The sequence below is a fragment of the Hoplias malabaricus genome, chromosome 14, assembly GCF_029633855.1.
Source record: "Hoplias malabaricus isolate fHopMal1 chromosome 14, fHopMal1.hap1, whole genome shotgun sequence".
Taxonomy (NCBI): domain Eukaryota; kingdom Metazoa; phylum Chordata; class Actinopteri; order Characiformes; family Erythrinidae; genus Hoplias; species Hoplias malabaricus.
The window spans coordinates 34,157,059-34,176,961 of record NC_089813.1 but is presented as its reverse complement, the minus strand read 5'-3'; the positions used below and the strand labels follow the sequence as shown (position 1 = coordinate 34,176,961).

Here is a 19,903-nt window from a genome sequence, read left to right as displayed (position 1 = left end):
TATACAATTACAACATTAGTTCTCTAAAAACTTAAATATCTTAATATCTGATCATGTGTTAGATGAATTTCCCTTTTATTCTGGCAGCATCACCCAATATCCTTTTATCTAATTTCAATTTGCCTGCATTGTTGTCTGCATTTTAGATCAGTAGTTATTGACTTAAAAAAAGATGTATATTCATATCTACACTTCCTCTCTCACCTCAGATAAAGACAGCCCAGCATTGTTGACTATGTTTTGAAGAAGATCTGCACACCACAGCAAGCAGCTGTTCTCACTGATGGTATCCTGAATATGCTAGTAACAGACAGCAAACCAAATTTGGCTTGTCTTCATTTTTATCCGATTAATAATCAATTAATTAAAAAAATAATTGACAGATTAATCGATTATCAAAATAATCATTAGTTGCAGCCCTAGTTGTAACCCATGCAGAATGTTCATTGGCCTTGTCTTACTGATATAATCAATTATATCAGTCCCCCTCCACTGTGGTCTGAAAACTTGGTGTCACCCTTGACTCTTCTCTCACGTTTCATTCCCATGTTAGTTCCAAAAACCTCATTCTTCCACCTTCGCAACATTGCTAAAATCCGTCCTTCTCTTTCCCAGTCTGCTGCTGAACGCCTCATCCATGCATTCATCTCCAGCTGTCTTGACTATTGTAACGCTCTTCTTTCTGGCATTAACTCCTCACTACTACATAAACTCCAAATGGTCCAGAACTCTGCTGCCCGTCTCCTCACCCACACCCGGTCCCACCACCACATCACCCCAGTTCTCCACAACCTCCACTGGCTTCCTGTTAAATATCGTATTCAGTTCAAAATCCTCTATCTCACCTACAAAGCTCTCAATAACCAAGCTCCCTCTAACTTATCAGGCCTTCTTCAACCATACACACCTTATCTCAGATCTTCTTCAGCTGGTTTACTCACCCTTCCCCCATCCAAGCAGCGTAGTCTTGGTGACCAAGCATTCTCCAGACGTGCCCCATGCCTCTGGAACTCCCTCCCTCCAGAAATTCAACAGTCAGCATCTCTATCGCTCTTCAAATCCAATCTTAAAACACACCTGTTTGCGGCTGCATTTAATCTCTCTGTTTCTTGACTAGCCTTTGTTGTTTTTACGCTTGTTCCTGTTTTGTAGCATTGTGTGGTATGTAGTGTTATTTGTTCTTCTTGTTTTGTTTGATTGTGGATTTGATTGTCTTTATGTGTTCATCTGATTGTAAACAGCGTCTTTGGGTTACTGAAAAGCGCGTTAAAAATTCAATTTATTATTATAATTATTAATTACATTTATTCTAGTAATTGTGCGACTGTCCCTAACGCTGGAGGTGGGCGCAGCGATAATCGGCTGCGTTTCTGGCTTAATCCCAGCAAGTATAGTTTAGTAAATAAAGGCTATGGATGTCATATTTTGGTTTCCTTTGTTACATTAGCAATCTTCAACTGAACCGATGAATATATGTTTGGTAATTGGCGAAAAAAAGCGTAATTCTGAATGTCAAACGAATGTCCAATATGAAACCAACTTTACCACAGTATCTGAAACCGCTTATTCAGGTCAGAGTGGCGGTGAGGGCACTTATGATCAGACGTAATTGAGGTGAACATTTGGTGCCCCTTTTAGTGGGTTTAAATGGGGAAATAGCTTAACGTAAAATATATTATTTTCCCTTCGAGTTACCAGTTCATTGTTTCAGAAGCAGAGGGCATTTATGATCAGTAGTGACTGAGAACATTTGGTGCTCATAGGTCGTTTCAGTACATTAATCCACGTTAAGCTTTGTTCACGTTAAACGTTTTAGACTCTCCCCATTTGCAGTGTTTCAGACAAATGTAAAAATTACTCTCCTCCCACTTCGCTTACCAAACAGGTACAGGAGAAAACTAGTGCATGGGGCCGTCTTTTTCATTATTCTCTTTCGAGTAAAACAAAGAAATATATGTGACGCCGTTTGTCATTTTCACTTGCGTTCGTTTTCCTCCTTTTCTGTCGACCAACTGGAAAACTCCGTCAGACGTGCCTGTTCCTCTTTAAGGTTGCCAGTCCACTTCGACGAGGGATATCCCCGATATTATTCGAAGAAATCCACCATTTTTAACTTTTTCACTACATAAGCCACATAGGAAACTGTTTTTAAAATGGCGACGGTCCGCGCCTCTTAAAGGGAAACTCCCTTCCTTTGTTCCAAAAGTATGCAAAGAAAAATAAATGAGTGTTAATGATAGTAATTATACACAGTATGATTTGTAAAATATCTGATTGTAGTCCATTAGAGCTTCACAGTAGCGCCCAGGCAAAACAATTAGGCGTAAGGCGTAATGAGAAAGAATTTTATTTTAATAATGTGAAAGATTATGATTTATTACAGTAACAACATGTGCGCTACAAACAACAAACGGTGTCACTATCACACAGCTCCAGGGACTCGGGGTCCGCCATAGTTATGTATTCATGGGCTTCCTCCCACAATTAAAAAAAAACATGTAGGTATCTTTCGAAATTGTCCATAGGTAAGAGTGTGATGCCCTGTGAGTACTGGAGTCAAGCTATCCGCACTTTAGAAACACGGTCAAGTCATCCGCGCTTCAAGTCCGAATGCACGTATAGGCGCGTCATTACGGTTTTTCATTGCGGAGAACACCACATCCGCTTTGGGACAGATAGTAGTGATGGGAATTTTGGCTCTTTTTGGGGAGCCGGCTCTTTTGGCTCCTAAATGGCTCTGTTTTACCACTTATTTCCACTGGTACAGAACAATGTTACCTACATTTTACATGACTATATGGACAAAATATTATTGTTCAATATTAAAAATAATAAATAATGTTGCAATGGCCTACTGTTTTATGGCTGTCTTGTAATAACTCACTGATTGCACTCACACATTCACTTGTATAAATAACTGGATTTTTATTTAAACACCTTAATAAAAAACACTTGTAAACTCTGAAATACAGCCAATGGAACCCAAAAGGTAGGTATTACAAAATAGCTTATTAAATTAAATAATCATCCGTTTCTGGGTAATAAAATAAACAAATACTCTGCAAAGTGCAAAACAGCATCATTCAACGGTAGTGATTAAAACAACCACAACTGTCAACAAACACTTAACTGATTTAACATTTTCTTCAAGTATGTTTGGAAGGCAGATTGGCATTCAGGAAAACCAAGTGGCTCAGCTTGGAGGGTTGGAGCTTGCTTGTTGTTCTCTGATTGGTAAATGACAAGCCTTCGAAAAAAAAATGGCTCGGTCTTAGACGGTAACCGGCTCTCATCGTTCACTTGCAAGAGTAAATTAGATTGTCAATCAATAATTTAAAATGCACATCATAAGAACAATTTTCAATGGTACTTGTATTCCAATTTAACTATGCATAGCTGAATTACAATACAAATTTCATTGTACAATTAAAATTACAAACGCTATACACAGGTCCATTTGGAGTTGTCAGTTGGAAGGAAACTCATGTAGGATGTGAGGGGCTCTGACTCCAGATTGTGTTTCAGACCAGTTGCAGGATATCAAACATGGTAGATTTTTTTCGACCTGACTTTGGACGTGATCACACGTTATCTCTTTACCAGCTCATGTCTGAATGAGTACAGTCAACAGCCAATGAAAGCAGAGCCCATAGGGCTCAAGTACGTGCTACATATCTTCAGCTCCTACGTAGAGACCATGCTGACCACGTCTTCCCATCCATTTCTTTTTGGATCTACAAAAATATCACTGTAAACAACAACTGCAGAGTACGTACATTAGTCTGTGTCTCCTAGGGAATGCAAGTCGCATGTTTGATTCAGGAGTTTGAGGTCATGTAGTGTATTATCCCTGGTCAAATATAGTGCTCCTGGACTGTCCCAGTTTCCATAAAATTGGCAAAGAATTAAGTCGTTTAGTGTGAAATACCTTACTTATAACTTAAGTTATCTGTAGAGGAGGCTAAATGTTCTAGGCAACACAGGGGACTAGGGAAGATGGCCTGTCATCATGAAGTAGTAGTGGTCACAGGGGTGTCTCCTAAAAACTTCTTACATTTAGAAACTATCAGATAACAGATTTAGCCTTGGGTTTCCTCCTCCCTGGAAAAAAAGTGAGATTATTTATTATCAACAAAAATTATTTAAAAAATATTCCTTTTAAAAATGTAAATTAATTTCTGAATGCTCAATTCTTTTATAGTATCAATATTGAATAATGAATATACATTTGATCCTTTTGCTGTAGATTAAACAAAATAAATTAAATGTTCTGTTCTAAGTTTTTGCAGTTAACTAGTATATATTTCATCTTCAGGACTTATATTTTTTATTTTATTAACTTTTGTCTATAATGAAATGTTCACCTCTCCATCTGGAGAGGAGGATGTAATGTACCTTTAGGAAACACAAATGGACTTTATCACCACTGCTGCTTGTTTAAAGGTACATTTACATTGTTAGTACCTCTAGTACTTTTTTTTCCCTAAAGGTTTAGTTTAACTTTGGAAGAACTAATTTTATTGATTTAAAACAAATATCCAACCAGTCCAGGAATGCAATTAGTGGGCAATTTAATACATTTATGGACAACAGTATTGGGACACACCTAGTCACTAAATTCAGGTGTTTTATTAAATCCCTGTGCCACAGGTTTAAACAAAAACAAGCACAGTCATGCAGTCTGCCTTTACAAAAGTGGATTTTGAAAGATTTGCTCAAAGGATCTCAGTGAATTTTAGCATGCTTCAGTAATAGGATGCCACCACGGCAATACACTAGTTTGTAGAATTTGTTCCTTTCTAAATATTACTGTAAACAGATTGGAAAATAAGAAATGTAAGTATTTTGGGAAAAAAGCAACTCAACCACGAAGTGGCAGACCACTTGAAGTTCCACAGCATGGTCACCAAGCACTGAGGGGCCCGGTGTGTAAACATCTGCTGTATAAATAACTGCAGAGTTCCAAACCTCTTCTGGCATTTAACAAATAACTAAGCACACAGAGATTCGTGGCAGGAAGTTTCCTTGTTTGAGCAACTGAATGCAAGCTTTACATCATCAAGAACAACATCAAGTATCAGATAGTGTGCACATCAGTGTAAATGTGTTCTATATAGTGAAGTATAACATTTCTATGTTTGGCAAAAGCCAGAATTATCTGCCTGCCTTCATTATGTCAACTTTAGTTTATTTTAGCGTGTGGCTCAGGCCCCTTAGTTCCAGTGAAGGAAATCTTAATGATTCAACACACCAAGACTTTTTAAACAACTGTATATGGTTAACATTTTTTTACAGACTCCATTTTCAGAAATGTTAGTACAAAAGTATATGTGATGTAGTCATTCTCCTGAAGCTCTTTTTAACTGACAAAACCACAAAGAAAATATTTCCAGTGTTTCTAAATAGATTGTGTTTTGTAAATATAAACACATTCAGGATCTGAGGCCTGAAGCACACGACAAAACATTTGGGACAGAGGCATGTTTACCATTTTGTCACATCACCTATCTTTTTTATTACACTGTTTAATCATTGCCCTGCAAAGGACAGGCACTCACTCCAAGGTGTGTTTGTCCCTTGCGCCAGGGTAGACTTGGGACCCACCGCAACCCTGAACTGGATAAGTGGTTACAGAAAATGAATTGGGTTACGGTGGGTTTGGAGCCTACTGGGAATCACTGGGTGCAATGTAGGAACACACCGTGGAGGGGACGCCTGTCCATCACATGGACATTTTGAGTCTCCAATCCAACTACCAACAACCGAAGCACCTGGAGGAAACACATGTGGACACGGGGAGAACACACCAATCTCAAAACAGAAAGTCACGGGGCTTGAACCCACAAACCCATGAACCTGGAGCTGTGTGACTGCAACACTACACTGTGCCACCCAGGCCTGTCTTGCAGAAATAACCATGGACTTCCAAGAATAAGAGTTGTTCTAATGGCAGCCCATGTCTCTCTAAAATCATAATGTTTGCCTCCACATCAATGAAATACATCTCATATATGCAAGCCACTTGTGTCATAGTCACGGGTGTACTTTGTAGTTTATTGTAGTTTTAATGTAGTTTTTCACTATCATTTTAAGCCTGTGCCAACTTTTTTTTTGGAGTGTGTTAAATGAATCATGGATTTAATAGAATCAGTACTTTATGTTACTTAGTCATGTTCAGAAAACATGGGCTTCAAAGTGGAAATTTCTCTCTTAAAAAAAAAACCATTTAATTAATTTTAAGTCAATTAATTTTAGTGGTTATTATAATATTAAGATAATATACTGTAACGTTTAAAAGCAGTTAATCCAAGATAATACTTACTCCCTCAGATGCTGTTTCTTCTTTGTTTTGGAAGCTTGTTTCCTTGAGCTGATTCAGAAACACAGAAACAATGTGTTAAAACGTAAAAATAAGACAGAAATACTACATTTCAAGCCATAATTGGGACCCTTACCTGTACAATATTTAATGATGACCTTCCTTTTAAAGAAGATAAACACTGCTGCAGACAAAAGTAAAACCACAGAGAACAGGGGTCCAGCTATAATAACAGCAGAAGTTTTACGTCCACATTCAACATCAGAAACCTTTGTTCCTGGCTTTATTTCTGTAAGTCCTGAATCTTCACACCTATCAGAGTGAAACAATGGAAATGAGTACATAAAAGTACATAGTTGGTCTAATGGAGCAAAACTATACAAAGACATTCAACAATATATCATCAGTTCTCCCAAACAGATTTACAGAGGAGAGGGATTATGACTGTAGCTGGAAATCTGCCAATATACATTGGAGTTTAAGAAAACTAAAACAAACAAACAATCAAACAAAAAACCGTATGTCAGAGTTGGTTCTGCACTGTGTAAGATAAGTGCCTTGTCATGGTCAGGAGACTGAAACTGAAAACTGTCAAAAAAAAACAGCACTTACTTTGTATATGTTGAACAAATGTGAAGTAAGCCGTTTGAATAGGTCCCATCTGAGCATTCTCCACATTTGGTATCTGTAAAAGCTGTTCCTGCAGAACATACAAATCCTGTTTTCAGTCACACTAAATACAGTGAACCCCAGTTATGTAAAGTATTAAACACTTAACCAACCTCTTTGTTTTATGTACTGTCCTGGGAGACAGGCTGTGTGTTTTGTGGCTAAAGAACAGCTGCCTCTGTTTTTTTCTAAGCAGTAGTGTCCATCTAGTGGCTCACAAACTGTGTCTGATGATCGAGTGCAGGGAGTCATTACTCTTAAACCATGACCTATGGAAAACAAGAGACTATTTATTCATTAATTTGTATGTAACCATTAATTAATTAATTATCCTGTTCAGTGTCACAGTGGGTCTGAAACAGATTCATTTGGGTGCAAGACAGGAACACCCCCCTGACCAGGCCCATCACACACTCTCATTCACTCACACACACCCCTCTGGACACTTTCTAAAATATCCAATCCACCTACTAAATGATTTTTGGACTGCAGAGGAAACTCTCACAGACACAGAGAGAACACATCAAAATCTTCAACTCATCTCTGACCTCACAAACATAATGATATATTTAAGACATAATTTTGTCACTTTATTTTACTGTGCTTTACACATAAGTAAAAACACCTGAGAAAATATGTTCTGGAAAAACAATTCCACATTTTAGAAGCTGTACTAGAAAATTATCTCCAGCAAAGCAACTGTAAGTGAATTGTTGTAGAAAACAATTTTTTTACTTTGTGTTTGTTGACAAATATCCTTAAATGATGATTAGTTAAATTAGCATTTATAACTACATACTCATTGTGTGAAATCCTGTACCCTATATGCATGTATATGAATGACTAACCAGTATTTACATTATTAATTACTTACACATGTAGTTAAACATTTTTGCTTGATTCTGCACTACTAACTCATATGATAATTACTCCTCAAAACATATTATAAGCTAACTTCACTATATGGCATGATAACTTGATATTGACACACAGTTTTAATTCTTAACGTCTAACCTTGAACAGATGTGCACTCCAGAATTGTAACACACTGACATCATAGTGTTGGGCATGGAGGCCCTGATCTGTAGCTTCTGTTTGTGGCCTTGAAGTGTATTTCTAACTCCCTAAATTTTAGTCTCTAGGGAAAAAGTGCTGAGAAGAGAGGCCCATGGTCAGCCTGACCAGATAAAGAATGTCTTCAGGGTCACAACAGGCACCTGAATATTGCACGTGAAGAGCTGAGTAATAACACGTGAAATTATGCATATTAATATACGCTAATCAGCCAGAAACGCCTCACCACAGGCTATGCGTCACCATGGGTATAACTGTTCAAGTCAGATGATGGGAGGTCAGAATTTTCACTTGGGAGGGGTATTAGACTGTTCTCAATGTGTAAGTTCTCCTGGATCCAGTATTTTGGTAAATAAATACTTTGATTTGCTTTGAACTTCACTCGACTGGTGTCTGCGACTCTCTCGTAACGGACACGCCTCCCCCGAAGAGGGAGAGTGTATTTTGGACCTTTTTTTTTTTTTCTCATTAGTTGGTAAATTTTAAATACTTTGAGAACGGTCCAAAGAAACATTTTTATCTTCAGAAGGCATTTGCAGTTTTACTTTAAAGAACATGTTTTGTATCACATTAAATACAAAGCACACAGAAATATTCTTATGAAGGACAGACTTACCAGGATTACAGACTGCACATCTGAAACAATGTAAGAGGCTATTGGGTGCATCAAGATAAGTTGAATCAAGACAAGGAACACAAGTTGTGCTGGTATCCTCTGTGCAATGCCTATAAACACGGTTCCCTAAAAACAAACATGTCATTATTATAAAGCATGACTGAATTTTAATAGATATCATTTTTAAGGAGAATGTTCTGTACCAAATGTGGGTCCTCACTCAAAATAAAATCTCATTCCTCCAGAATTACTTTATCTGGGCATTGTGGCTTTTTTGACATCACAGGCTCAGACAAATTTATTACAGGTCACATACCACAGAACTTTCCTGACTTCATTATAACGAAAATTCATAAGTAGAATCTAAATAAATTATTCACTCTAGGGCTGGGCAATTAATCAAAATTGAGATTCAGAACTTCTAATCAACATAATCTTGTCTATATTGATTATATTTATTATTATTATTCTGTTATGTTTATGATTCTGTTCAGTCACAGTAGAAAAATTATTTAAAGATAAAAGTACAGTGTGAGTCACTTTTATCTGAATACCTCAGTAAGTAATGGGTGTGGGGGCCTATCTTTTAGGCTATATGGCTGCGTCTGAAATGGCATACTCCCATACCAGTTAGTACACAACACAACGTATTGTGTCCGAATGCCTAGAACATGTCAGATAGTATGCAAAAGGTTCCCAGATGTCATACTTGATCGGGAGAGATTTGCTAGTATACCCCCTCAGGACACTATCTGAGCAAATTGCAGACTGTGAGACATAGATTGGGATGTGTTCAGTGTGAACAGTGAAACATATTTGTGACTTGTGTTTTATTTGTGGATTAACATTTACACATTTGTAAAGTATTTTGAGACTAATCTCTCTCCATAGACATATCCCATGATTCACCTGGAGCAGCAGAGTAGAGCAGTGAAAGGCAGACACATGGGAGCAGACAGTAAAGTGTCAGTAAAACGAAAAATCTATACTAATATTTCTCAGGAAATACTCAACCTGTAATATATAAAATATATACAGTGGAACCTCTACTAACGAACGCCTATACTAACAAACTTTCCAAGATACGAACCGGGCATTTGAATATTTTTTGCCTCCACCAACGAACCATGACTCTAGAAACGAACCCGAGCCTCCACCGAGCCGGCGGCTGGAAATGGCCTCTGACCCCAATCGGCGAATCGCCCAGACTTAAGTGAGCTTTTAAGATTAGCAAATTGTAGTTTTAGCAATTTAGCATTAGTGTAAATAGCAGACATCAAAATTCGGGCTAAGTTAAGCCGTATCTACGCTTTGTCTCCCCACATTCACCGCCTACTCTCGGTTATTCCACCCACCCCCCACCTCCCGTCACACAGCCAGGGCCTGTGTTACTCCTTCAGCCAGTCGTCACGTCATCGATATGTAACTACTTAAAACCTTATTTCTTTTTTATTACTGTTTCCACTGTATTTCTCTGTAGTAATGCTACATGTATTTTTTTTTACTAATTTGAGAGTTTTGTAAACATATATCAGTTCAAAAAGGGTGACTTTCGGGGTGCGGCTGGAACGCATTAATTGCTTTTCCATTATTTTAAATGGGGAAAATCGACTCGAGAAATGAACTTTTCTACTTACGAACCAGGACACGGAACGGATCAAGTTTGTAAGTAGAGGTTCCACTGTACATGTATAAAATACATACATAATGTATAAAATACATAACCATACATACTGTGGCGAGCAGAAAACCTATTTTACGTGTTACAAAGAGATGGAATGAGTTTATGATTGTTAGTGTAGGAGCTGAGGCAAGGGCATAGAGTTAGCATGGACGACATTTATTCACAAACAATATTCCAGGTTTATTGCAACGATAAAATATTTCACCACAAAGTAGTACCTAGACAAACTGAAAATGTACATCACATTAAATGTGGTCAGCATCCAAGAATATGGTCATAAATGTTCCTGGGTGAAGTGAACTTTAGCTTCAGCTCCAACAAGAGATTTTACAACACTTAATGTTCGCTGAACGTGGCTTAATGTACCAAAACACTGAGCTATCCACTCAGAGAGATCAAAGCTGGCCAAATGATTTTTAAAAAATAAACAAATAAAATTTGAATTTAAATCTCAAATGATTTTGTTTCTGTCTTCTCCCTAAATTAGAAACTCTTTTAATAAGTATTTTTTGTATAATTAAGTAATTTATAAGTTATTGTATTAAACTTAAATGTGAAGTGACATAGTTCTTTTTTTTAAAATAAGAATTTTTTTTAATCAAGGACTGAATGGTTCTGTCTGCTCTCTAAATGTGTATAAATTGTATAATTAAAGTATGTGTGCAAAGTTAAACATTGTTACTGATTAGTGATATTTAAAAAAAAATTTCTAAAAAAAAAATCAAGTGCATCTGAGGTAGCATGCATACTAGATGCTCACATAATAGAAGTGTATACTAGTTTAGTGGTTAAATAGTACATTCTTACTCCAAGCTAGTATGTTTTCAGGTATGCCATTTCGACTGCCATATTGGATCAAGGGCAAGTTTTACCAATGAGAAAGTGGTCACCAAATTTCACTAACCTCTTTGTTTTATGTACTGTCCTGGGAGACAGGCTGTGTGTTTTGCAGCTAAAGAACAGCTAATTCTCTTTTTTTCTAAGCAGTAGTGTCCATCTAGTGGCTCAAACACTGTGTCTGATGATCGAGTGCAGGGAGTCTTTACTCTTAAACCCTGACCTGTGAAAAACACAAAGAATATTCATTAGTTCATTTTGTAAACTGGAGCACCCAGAGGAAACCTATGTGTACACAGGGAGAACTCTTCACAGACAGTAACATGAGGTCAGGATTAATCCCTCAACCCCAGTAACAAAATTTTTATTTAGTCAAAACACTTATTGTTCATTACACCGCAATAAAGAATTCCTGAGAGATTGTTTGCTAGAATGCAATCCCACATTTTTAGGAGCTAAATTAGAAAACTACTTTCCACCAACAGATCTGTAAGTAATTTATCATTTGCAGTTTTACTGTAAATAACATGTTTTGTGTAATATACACAAATAATAATACAAACCACATAGAGGTCTACTTATGATAGACTTACTAGGATCACACACAGTGCAGTTAAAGCAGAGTGAAAGGCCATTGGGTGCATCAAGAACAGTTGAATCAGGACAAGGAACACAAGTTGTGGTATCCTCTGTGCAATGTCTATAAACACAGTTACCTAAAATCAAACATATCATTGTTATAAAGCATGTCCAAGATTTCTAGCGGCGCCCTTGACCTTTAGTGACAATAATGTACCTCCACGGTTTTTCTGAGAGTGTACCCTTTGTGACAAACATATGCCTTTTTAAACACATTTATGTTCAGTTCTACCATACTTCTATATACAATGTCTCAGATTTTGACTTACCAGGTGCACACATGGGACAGCATTTTCCATCGATCTCATACTCTACTCTGCCACAAGCACCATAACACAGTCCAAAATTCAGAATGGAAAAAGCAAAAATAAATAATATGTCAAGTCTCTTGTAACAGCTAATGAAATAAAAAATAGACATTTCCACAGAACATTTGATCCATTCCTCTGTTTTGTTTCATATCATTTCAGATTAAATCCTTTTCATGTTCAGTTCATGCTGATGAGATGTCTATAATTGTAGAAAAAAAAATATTTTCAGTGTTGGAAGTCTGTTGTCTTCTGGAAAGTCTTAGTTCATTGTTTCCATTCTTTGCTGAAAACCTAAAAAAAAACCCAAATATTTTAGAAAAGCAGAAATCCAAAATACCTTTTTTTAATGGAAATGAATACTCAGTCGATAAACACTGAGTTGATGAGAATTATCATTGTACCAAAGATTAAAGTCCACATTAAATTACCAGATGAAGCTTATATAACTCACACTGATAAAAAATAATCTATTTAATAAAACAAGTAAAAAAATGTTAACCTTTCTGTACTGTCACATTAAACATAACACATGCTGAAAAACAGATCCCACAAACTCCAGAACAGAACCCACCCAAACCTGAAAGGAATGTGGGGAAAACAGTCAGCAGTTTGTCCACAATATTCAATGTAGAATTTTTATTCAATTATTCAACCCTACATTTTCTTTAACTGCTTCATTGATGTAATGGTTTTGTGGGTCTGGAGCCTTTGTAGGAATCAGAGCCCAGTAAACATTTAGCCATAGATTCAACGTTGAAATAACTTAATGACTGCCGTCTAATCAACGTTCTCTTAAGGTTGAAAATGAAAGTTGAAAAGACGTCCAAACACAGACATTGAAAAGACGACTATTAGACGTATTTTGGACGTCCATTGACGTTATCAATTGGTCCCGAAATAAATTACTTGTATAAAACGCGTTTTGGACGTCCACTGACGTTATCGATTGGTCACCATTTAACTAACTTATTAAGATGGAATTTGGACGTCCATTGACGTTTAAAATATGTCCTTGACGGACAGACTACTTTTAGACCTATTTTGAACGTCCAGGGACGTTCCTTGTTTACTGGGAGAGTACAAGAAATCAATGGTGTAAATTTGATCTTGACATTGTTGGGGACCTTTGAAGCGAGTAATACTCGCTTACGACTGGAAAGGTTTCCTTCCATCGGTTTTGGTGCTGCTAACTATGAAATCAGCTTTGTGCCAAAAAGAATCGCACAAAAAAATCACCTCAAACATAAAACTTATAACTTGCAAATAAAATATCCAGCTCTTTGTGCTCCATGACTTTTGCGCATGAACTCCGAGTGCCTCAGGGGTGCCTTCCCATTGGCTAATGAGTTTTTGAGTGACAACTCAGTGTACTGGACGTTGTTCATGACTCAACTGCAGCAGGCGTGTTATTTATGGAGAGAGATTAGTCTCAAAATACTTTACAAATGCGTAAATGTTAATACACAAATAAAACACAAGTCACAAATATGATTCACTATTCACAAAAGAACACATCCCATTTTGTGTCTCACAGACTGCAATTTGTACAAATACAGTTATATTCATAAATACATGTTTTTGGTTTTCATATCACAATTTTATGCGAAAATAAATACATTTGTTTAAATTTACATTGAATGTATTTGTAAAGTCGAAGTCTCAAATTTAAAATTTATTTGTAAAATGTTAAATCTGCGTTTGTGGATCAAGTCACTCACGTGTTTTCCGTGACGTGCATTTGTTCATTTCCTCTCGCGGGTTTTTGGATTTTGAGACTTTCCTCTCGCTTTTCACCCGGTCCAAATACAAATGCAGCCGGATCCACAAATGAGGCCAGCAGGCGAACAAGCCACCGGTATGTGGCCCTGTTGTTTCCCCCAGTGTCTCAGGACTGACCTGTTGCTCTCAGGGCCGCAATGAAACAAACCTAAATAAAAGTGATGACCAATGAGAAGCGCATAATTCTGTTTCGGAGCCGTGGGGTATCTGCCCCTCCCTCCGGCTGAGGGAGAACATCTGTCTGAAACAGATCACCCGTTTTAACAGTCCAATCTCAAAATTACGAAACATATCAGTCCAATAAGCAACACGGGTTTAGTCCAAATACGGGATGATTTTCACGTATTTTATTTGACAACCCTAGTCTGCAGCGAAATTAGGGAAGTTCCGCTGGATTTTAACGTCGTTAAATTTAGGGCACCTTCAAAAGCGTTCCACAGTGATCCCCCTCCTAACTGTCTGTGATATGAAGCTGAATTCAGTGGTTTCGGGGCTTTTTGTTCGAAGTTCCACATTAAATGTTGCGCAAACGCGTCTCCATTTAAGTTGTCCCCCACGTCCTAAAACATCAGTGCCACCTAGCGGTGGCTTGTTCGCCTGCTGACCACATTTGTGGATTAGGCTGGATTTGTATTTGGACCGGGTGAAAAGCGAGAGGAAAGTCTCAAAATCCAAAAAACTCAGAGGAAATAAACAAATGCATGTCACGAAGAACACGTGAGTGACTTGATCCACAAACGCAGATTCAACAATTTACAAATACATTTTAAATTCGGGACTTCGACTTTACAAATTTATTCAATGTAAATTTAAACAAATGTATTTATTTTCGCATAAAATTGTGATATATCTATGAAAACCAAAAACATGTGTTTATGAATGAAACTGTATTTGTACAAACTGCAGTCTGTGAGACACAAATTGGGGTGTGTTCATTTGTGAATAATGAAACATATTTGTGACTTGTGTTTTATTTGTGGATTAACATTTACGCATTTGTAAAATATTTTGAGACTAATCTCTCTCCATAGTTATTCGGCTTTGGGACTTCGCATGTGCTGAACGTTGCTGAATAGCTCTCATAGAATTTCCCCTTTCCTAATTAAACATATAGCCCTTTTTTGTTTAAACTGCACACTATTAGAACATTTTACATTTTTTGTTACTTCACCCGTTCTTGTTTATTAATATTTATAATACTCAATATTATAATTATTGCTGATATTAATCATTATTGTTAATAATGATTAATGATTTTAACGAATCATTCATATTTCCTCATAAAATGAGAAAAACCCAATGGACTTTGCAGAAGTTAATTACAACTTTATTAAATTTGCATTCATTAAAGGAACAGGAACATCTCTCCCAGTAAACATTTAGCCGTTGATTCAACGTTGAAACGTAATGACTGCCGTCTAATCAACGTTCTTTTAAGGTTGAAAATGAAAGTTGAAAAGACGTCCAAACACAGACATTGAAAAGACGACTATTAGACGTATTTTGGACGTCCATTGACGTTATTAATTGGTCCCGAAATAAATTACTTGTATAAAACGCATTTTGGACGTCCACTGACGTTATCGATTGGTCACCACTTAACTAACTTATTAAGATGGAATTTGGACGTCCATTGACGTTTAAAATATGTCCTTGACCGACAGACCTATTTTGAACGTCCAGGGACGTTCCTTGTTTACTGGGCTCACACTCCTTATTTTCATGTTTCTCTTTTCTCCGACCTCATGTAACACAAAATGCACATATGAAATTTGTTAAAAAAAGAGTAACTCTTATCATCAAAAAAAATTTGAGCATTTAAATCTTAACAGCCGTTGTGGAATAGGTTCAATATATTATTACACGGGACTCTGAACAGGAGCTCAAGCACTCATATTAAATATTTTACAAATAAACAGAAATAAATGCAATTTTTTTTCTTTTTAGACGGAACTACCTCAATATCTGCATTGATATCGTGGGACTTTGCAGGTATTTATGTAAAATCTCTCCTGTGTCTCTCCACTGCTGAGTTGCAACGTGGAGTACGCATGCGCAGTCCAAAATACCTTGGACACTGAGTTGGCACTCAAAAATTAATTAGCCAATGGGAAGGAACCCCTGAGAAAACCCGCCCATTTGTTTGTGCCAAAACTGCTCGCAAAACTCAGGGATCAGGCACACAAAACTGAGAGAGCCCTCGAGCAGAACTCGTGCAGCACAAAACTCGGGGAGCACGGGCAGAACTCGAAGGACTCCGCACAAAAGTCATGGAGCACAAACGTCGGAGCTGGATATGTTGTTTGCAAGTTATAAGTTTTATGTTTGAGATAAAAAAAAAATGTTGTGCGATTCTTTTTGGCACAAATCTGATTCCATAGCTAACAACCACAAACCACAGAGACTCACATGACATCAGGGAGAGGCACAGCCAATCACACTCGCCATATGTGTTATGAGGAGGTAAGACTCGAGTAGAGAACGTGATTTAACCCTTTCTGCTCCTCTAGGTTAATGAGTCGTTGACAGATCTGTTGTTTTTTTTTTTTTTGGAAATTGGTGGGGGTCACCCCCGTCCATGCTAATTCTACGCCCTTGCCAGAAATATTCTGTGTTTTATACATTGTGTGACTGACTGCATAATGGCCTGCATGACACGAATCTCCGGCCTGCATTCAAACCACTGTAGGAGCTGCGCTTTTAAACCCCCCAAAAATCTTCCCATAATGGAGAGGTGTTTTGCTTTGATGCACAGGCATAAGCAAATACTAATGTTAGTGAAACAGCCTGCTGCACTGTTTGGCACTAAATATCACCAAATATCATTACTCGAAAACTGCAAAGGTCAGTTAGTTATTCAGGGGCACGTACGTACCTGTTACCTCCACATTATCTATACAGAGCTTTCTAAAGTCCACTAAAGCCTTTCACTTAAATAAAACAAACCTAATCAGTTTCTGTTTTAGGGTGGTGTCGCAGTCACACAGCTCCAGGGACCTGGAGGTTGTGAGTTTGAGTCCTACTCCGGGTGACAGTGAACAGTTCGGTGTGTTCTCCTCGTGTCCGCATGGGTTTCCTCCTACTGTCCCAAAACACGTCGGTAGGTGGATTGGCAACTCAAAAGTTTCAGTGAGTGAATGTGTGCCTAGCGCCCCCTCCAGGTAGGTTCCGGACCCACCGTGACCATGAACTGGAGAAGCAGTTTCAGAGAATGAATGAATGATTATGTTCATTCATTCATTCATTATCTGTAACCCTTATCCAGTTCAGGGTCGCGGTGGGTCCAGAGCCTATCTGGAATCATTGGGCGCAAGGCGGGAACACACCCTGGAGGGGCGCCAGTCCTTCACAGGGCAACACACACACTAATACCTACGGGAGTCGACCTCACAATCTCCATATGGCTGGAGCTGTGTGACTGCGACACTACCTGCTGCACCACCGTGCCACCCGACTGATTATTTTATTGAATTATTATTTTATTGATTTATTTATAGCTGATGAATTGATAACCCAGTGAAATGTCCCCTACATAAGGTAATGGTTGTCTTTTTAACAAACATTGTGTAAGTGAATGAATGGCTGTGTGAGTGAATGTGTGTGTGCCCAGATATGGATTGGCGCTTTATCCTGGGTGAAACCCTAGTGCTCAATGCAGTCCTCCAGGTGGACGGTCGTTCCTGGACGAGAGTACACTGTTCTCGTTTGGCTGCCTCTTTTCGTCTGTTTGTGTGTGTGGATTGAAAGGTGTGTTGATTGAAAAAGCGTCCTTGGGTTTCTAGAAAGGCGCTATATAAGTGTAATGTTAAATAAATAAATGAAAGCTCTCTGAGCACAGTCTCCTCTACTAAATCAACTAGAGGAAATGTGTCCAGCCCTGGCCTTAGAATAGTAACTATCTTGCTCATATTATTTTCTTGTTCAGACACAGATTATTTCATTATCATAATCCATATTCACGTGTGAAGGTATTTCTCTGATGGACAAAGCAGTCAGTTTCTGCTTTTACAGAAATTCACCGTCTGTACTTATAACAACACAAATACCGTGGACACACCTGACTGTTAATGCCTGTGTGAGGAGTACATCTGTAAAACCTGATTAACTTTAACATGACACGAAAACAGATGGAATCTCTAGGCAGGACACCAGAGAGCCAGAGTGAGTGGGTTAGTCAATATATTTATTAAATGAGACTGTGACTGGACTTGCCCCCATTACACACAGCTCTGTGGTGTCAATCAGATTTTATATAAAAATGTAATTATTTCTGTATAAATGCACTGCCATGATGAGCACTGAAGTTAGAAAAAACCCAAAACCTTTGCTTGGTTTGTGTCTTTTGCACTCGATTTATTGGAATAAATATCTTGCAAGACCTTGACTTTTTAACAATGTGGAGCAAAACTTCACTTCAAAACTCACTTCAGTTTTAAGATTTTTCTGTCATATGCACCTACAAAAAAGTAAGGTTTTATGGAATGCAACAATAATTGGTGTCTTTTCCATATATGAAATATTGTCTAATGACTTTATTTTCAATGAACCTCATAACCACTTAAAGGAGCAGTCTGTAATACTGAAAGACTGTATTTAAAATGGCTACAGCAGTCCATATTTAAAACACCACATAGATTTTTCTGCCCCCATTCCACTCCTACCCAGACGCAAAGTCACAATGGTTGTGGAGATTGAACCTACAAGAATGAGCATCAGTATGTCCTATGTGTAAAAGTGTACATAATTTCACTACAATATCTACCGACCACAGCAAAAGGCAAAAAAAATCAACCACAATTATTTTCCAGTAATTTACCAGCATCATATTTGAATTTCCATTTTACTTTACTTTTTTAATTTTCCCTTCCACACGATGTAGAGGTTTGCTTTTTACTCACAATTTTCATATTAAAACGTTTGGTTTGACTTCAAATGTACATGGCTAATTTCCTCAAATGTCCCTTCATAGTCTTCTGAAGGTTTCCTGGTGGTCCTACAAAAGTCCTGTAACAAGGTCCTACAAAAGTCCTCTTCATGTGTTCTGGTGTTCCTAAATACGCCCTATAAGAAAGTCAAAAGAGACTTATAAAGGACTTTCCTCATATGTCCCATCATAGTTCTCTGAATGTTTCCTACAAGAACGTCTCCTGTAACGTTTTGGCGAGCCTAAAAAATAACGTCCAGGGGACGTTTGCAGTGTTGGTTCTGAGGACCTTTTTTTTTTTTTAGCTGATTGGTTACCTATTTAGCAGCTTCTTTTTTTTTTTAAAGTTTTTGAACATATAATTTTCAGGACACTACAGCACTCCCGAACACTGGACCGTGTGGCGACTGCTGCGTTTAAAGGGCGGGTCTTCTGGCGGCAGAACCAGTCTGCTCCCCAGTTTTATTAATGACGTCCACTTCTCTTTGCCACAGCTCTGCTCCAGTTGTTAGTGATTGTATTTTTTACCAGCAGTTCTTCCCAAGTTGTATAGTGATCGCCAGTAACTGGCTTTCGCTTATTTTATCTATATTTTCACAGACTACTCTTTCTGTTTTTATTTTAGTAAAGGATCGCTGTCAAATAATATTCTCAAATATAAAATACCCCGGGAAATAAATCACTGAAATTCAATGAAAATCAATGAAATAAAGAAATTCAATGAAAAATCAATGAAATAATGAAATTCAATGAAAAATCAATGAAATAATGAAATTCAATGAAAAATCAATTAAATAAGGGCAACACAAGCAGGAAGTGTTTTTCTCATCGGTTTTTCACATTAAGTTACAGTTTAACACAGGACTAAGTACAAGAGTCAGTTAAATGTTGTGTCACTCACAGTTTAAGAAGCACATCCAAAACCAAACACGGTGAACATTCGCGTTTTTAAAAAGTGATTTAATGTGCTCACCTCCGCGAAAGCTGTTCTGTTCAGTTCAGAGTCGGATCCTGGAATTGTTTGGAGCGAGACACAGGAGGCGCTCCATTA

The 19,903-nt window shown here is 37.7% G+C and overlaps 3 protein-coding genes across 9 annotated transcripts in view; all 3 read right to left on the bottom strand.

Annotated features, from left to right (window-relative positions):
* Window positions 1–2,127, bottom strand: part of LOC136666256 (tumor necrosis factor receptor superfamily member 5-like) — a 14,342-nt gene extending 12,215 nt beyond the window's left edge. For both annotated transcript variants that reach the window (XR_010795354.1, XM_066644352.1), the window contains exon 1: window positions 1,879–2,127. Coding sequence is in view for 1 of the 2 variants with exons in the window: in XM_066644352.1 (XP_066500449.1) it covers window positions 1,879–1,924 (46 nt within the window). In the remaining variant the exon portion in view is untranslated. The remainder of the gene's footprint in view (window positions 1–1,878) is intronic.
* LOC136666254 (tumor necrosis factor receptor superfamily member 5-like) lies at window positions 2,058–19,903 on the bottom strand. 6 transcript variants are annotated; one of them, XM_066644348.1, is made up of 11 exons: window positions 19,826–19,903; window positions 18,827–18,989; window positions 12,108–12,440; window positions 11,793–11,915; window positions 11,267–11,422; window positions 8,679–8,804; window positions 7,102–7,257; window positions 6,932–7,019; window positions 6,456–6,631; window positions 6,323–6,370; window positions 2,058–2,192 (listed from the first exon to the last, which is right to left on the bottom strand). In XM_066644348.1, exons 3-10 carry the CDS (start codon window positions 12,256–12,258, stop codon window positions 6,327–6,329), a joined length of 1,020 nt encoding a protein of 339 aa, XP_066500445.1. In that variant the 5' UTR covers window positions 12,259–12,440; window positions 18,827–18,989; window positions 19,826–19,903; the 3' UTR covers window positions 2,058–2,192; window positions 6,323–6,326. The 6 variants fall into 6 exon arrangements, with proteins under 6 accessions (XP_066500445.1, XP_066500442.1, XP_066500446.1 ...); XM_066644345.1 differs by lacking the exon at window positions 2,058–2,192 and adding an exon at window positions 3,923–4,101; XM_066644349.1 differs by lacking the exon at window positions 2,058–2,192 and adding an exon at window positions 3,923–4,101 and having other exon boundaries at window positions 6,932–7,013.
* The window catches only part of LOC136666252 (tumor necrosis factor receptor superfamily member 14-like), a 67,316-nt gene continuing 49,666 nt past the window's right edge, over window positions 2,254–19,903 (bottom strand). The window contains exon 11 of the transcript XR_010795349.1: window positions 2,254–3,928. The gene's annotated coding sequence lies outside the window, so the exon portion shown is untranslated. The remainder of the gene's footprint in view (window positions 3,929–19,903) is intronic.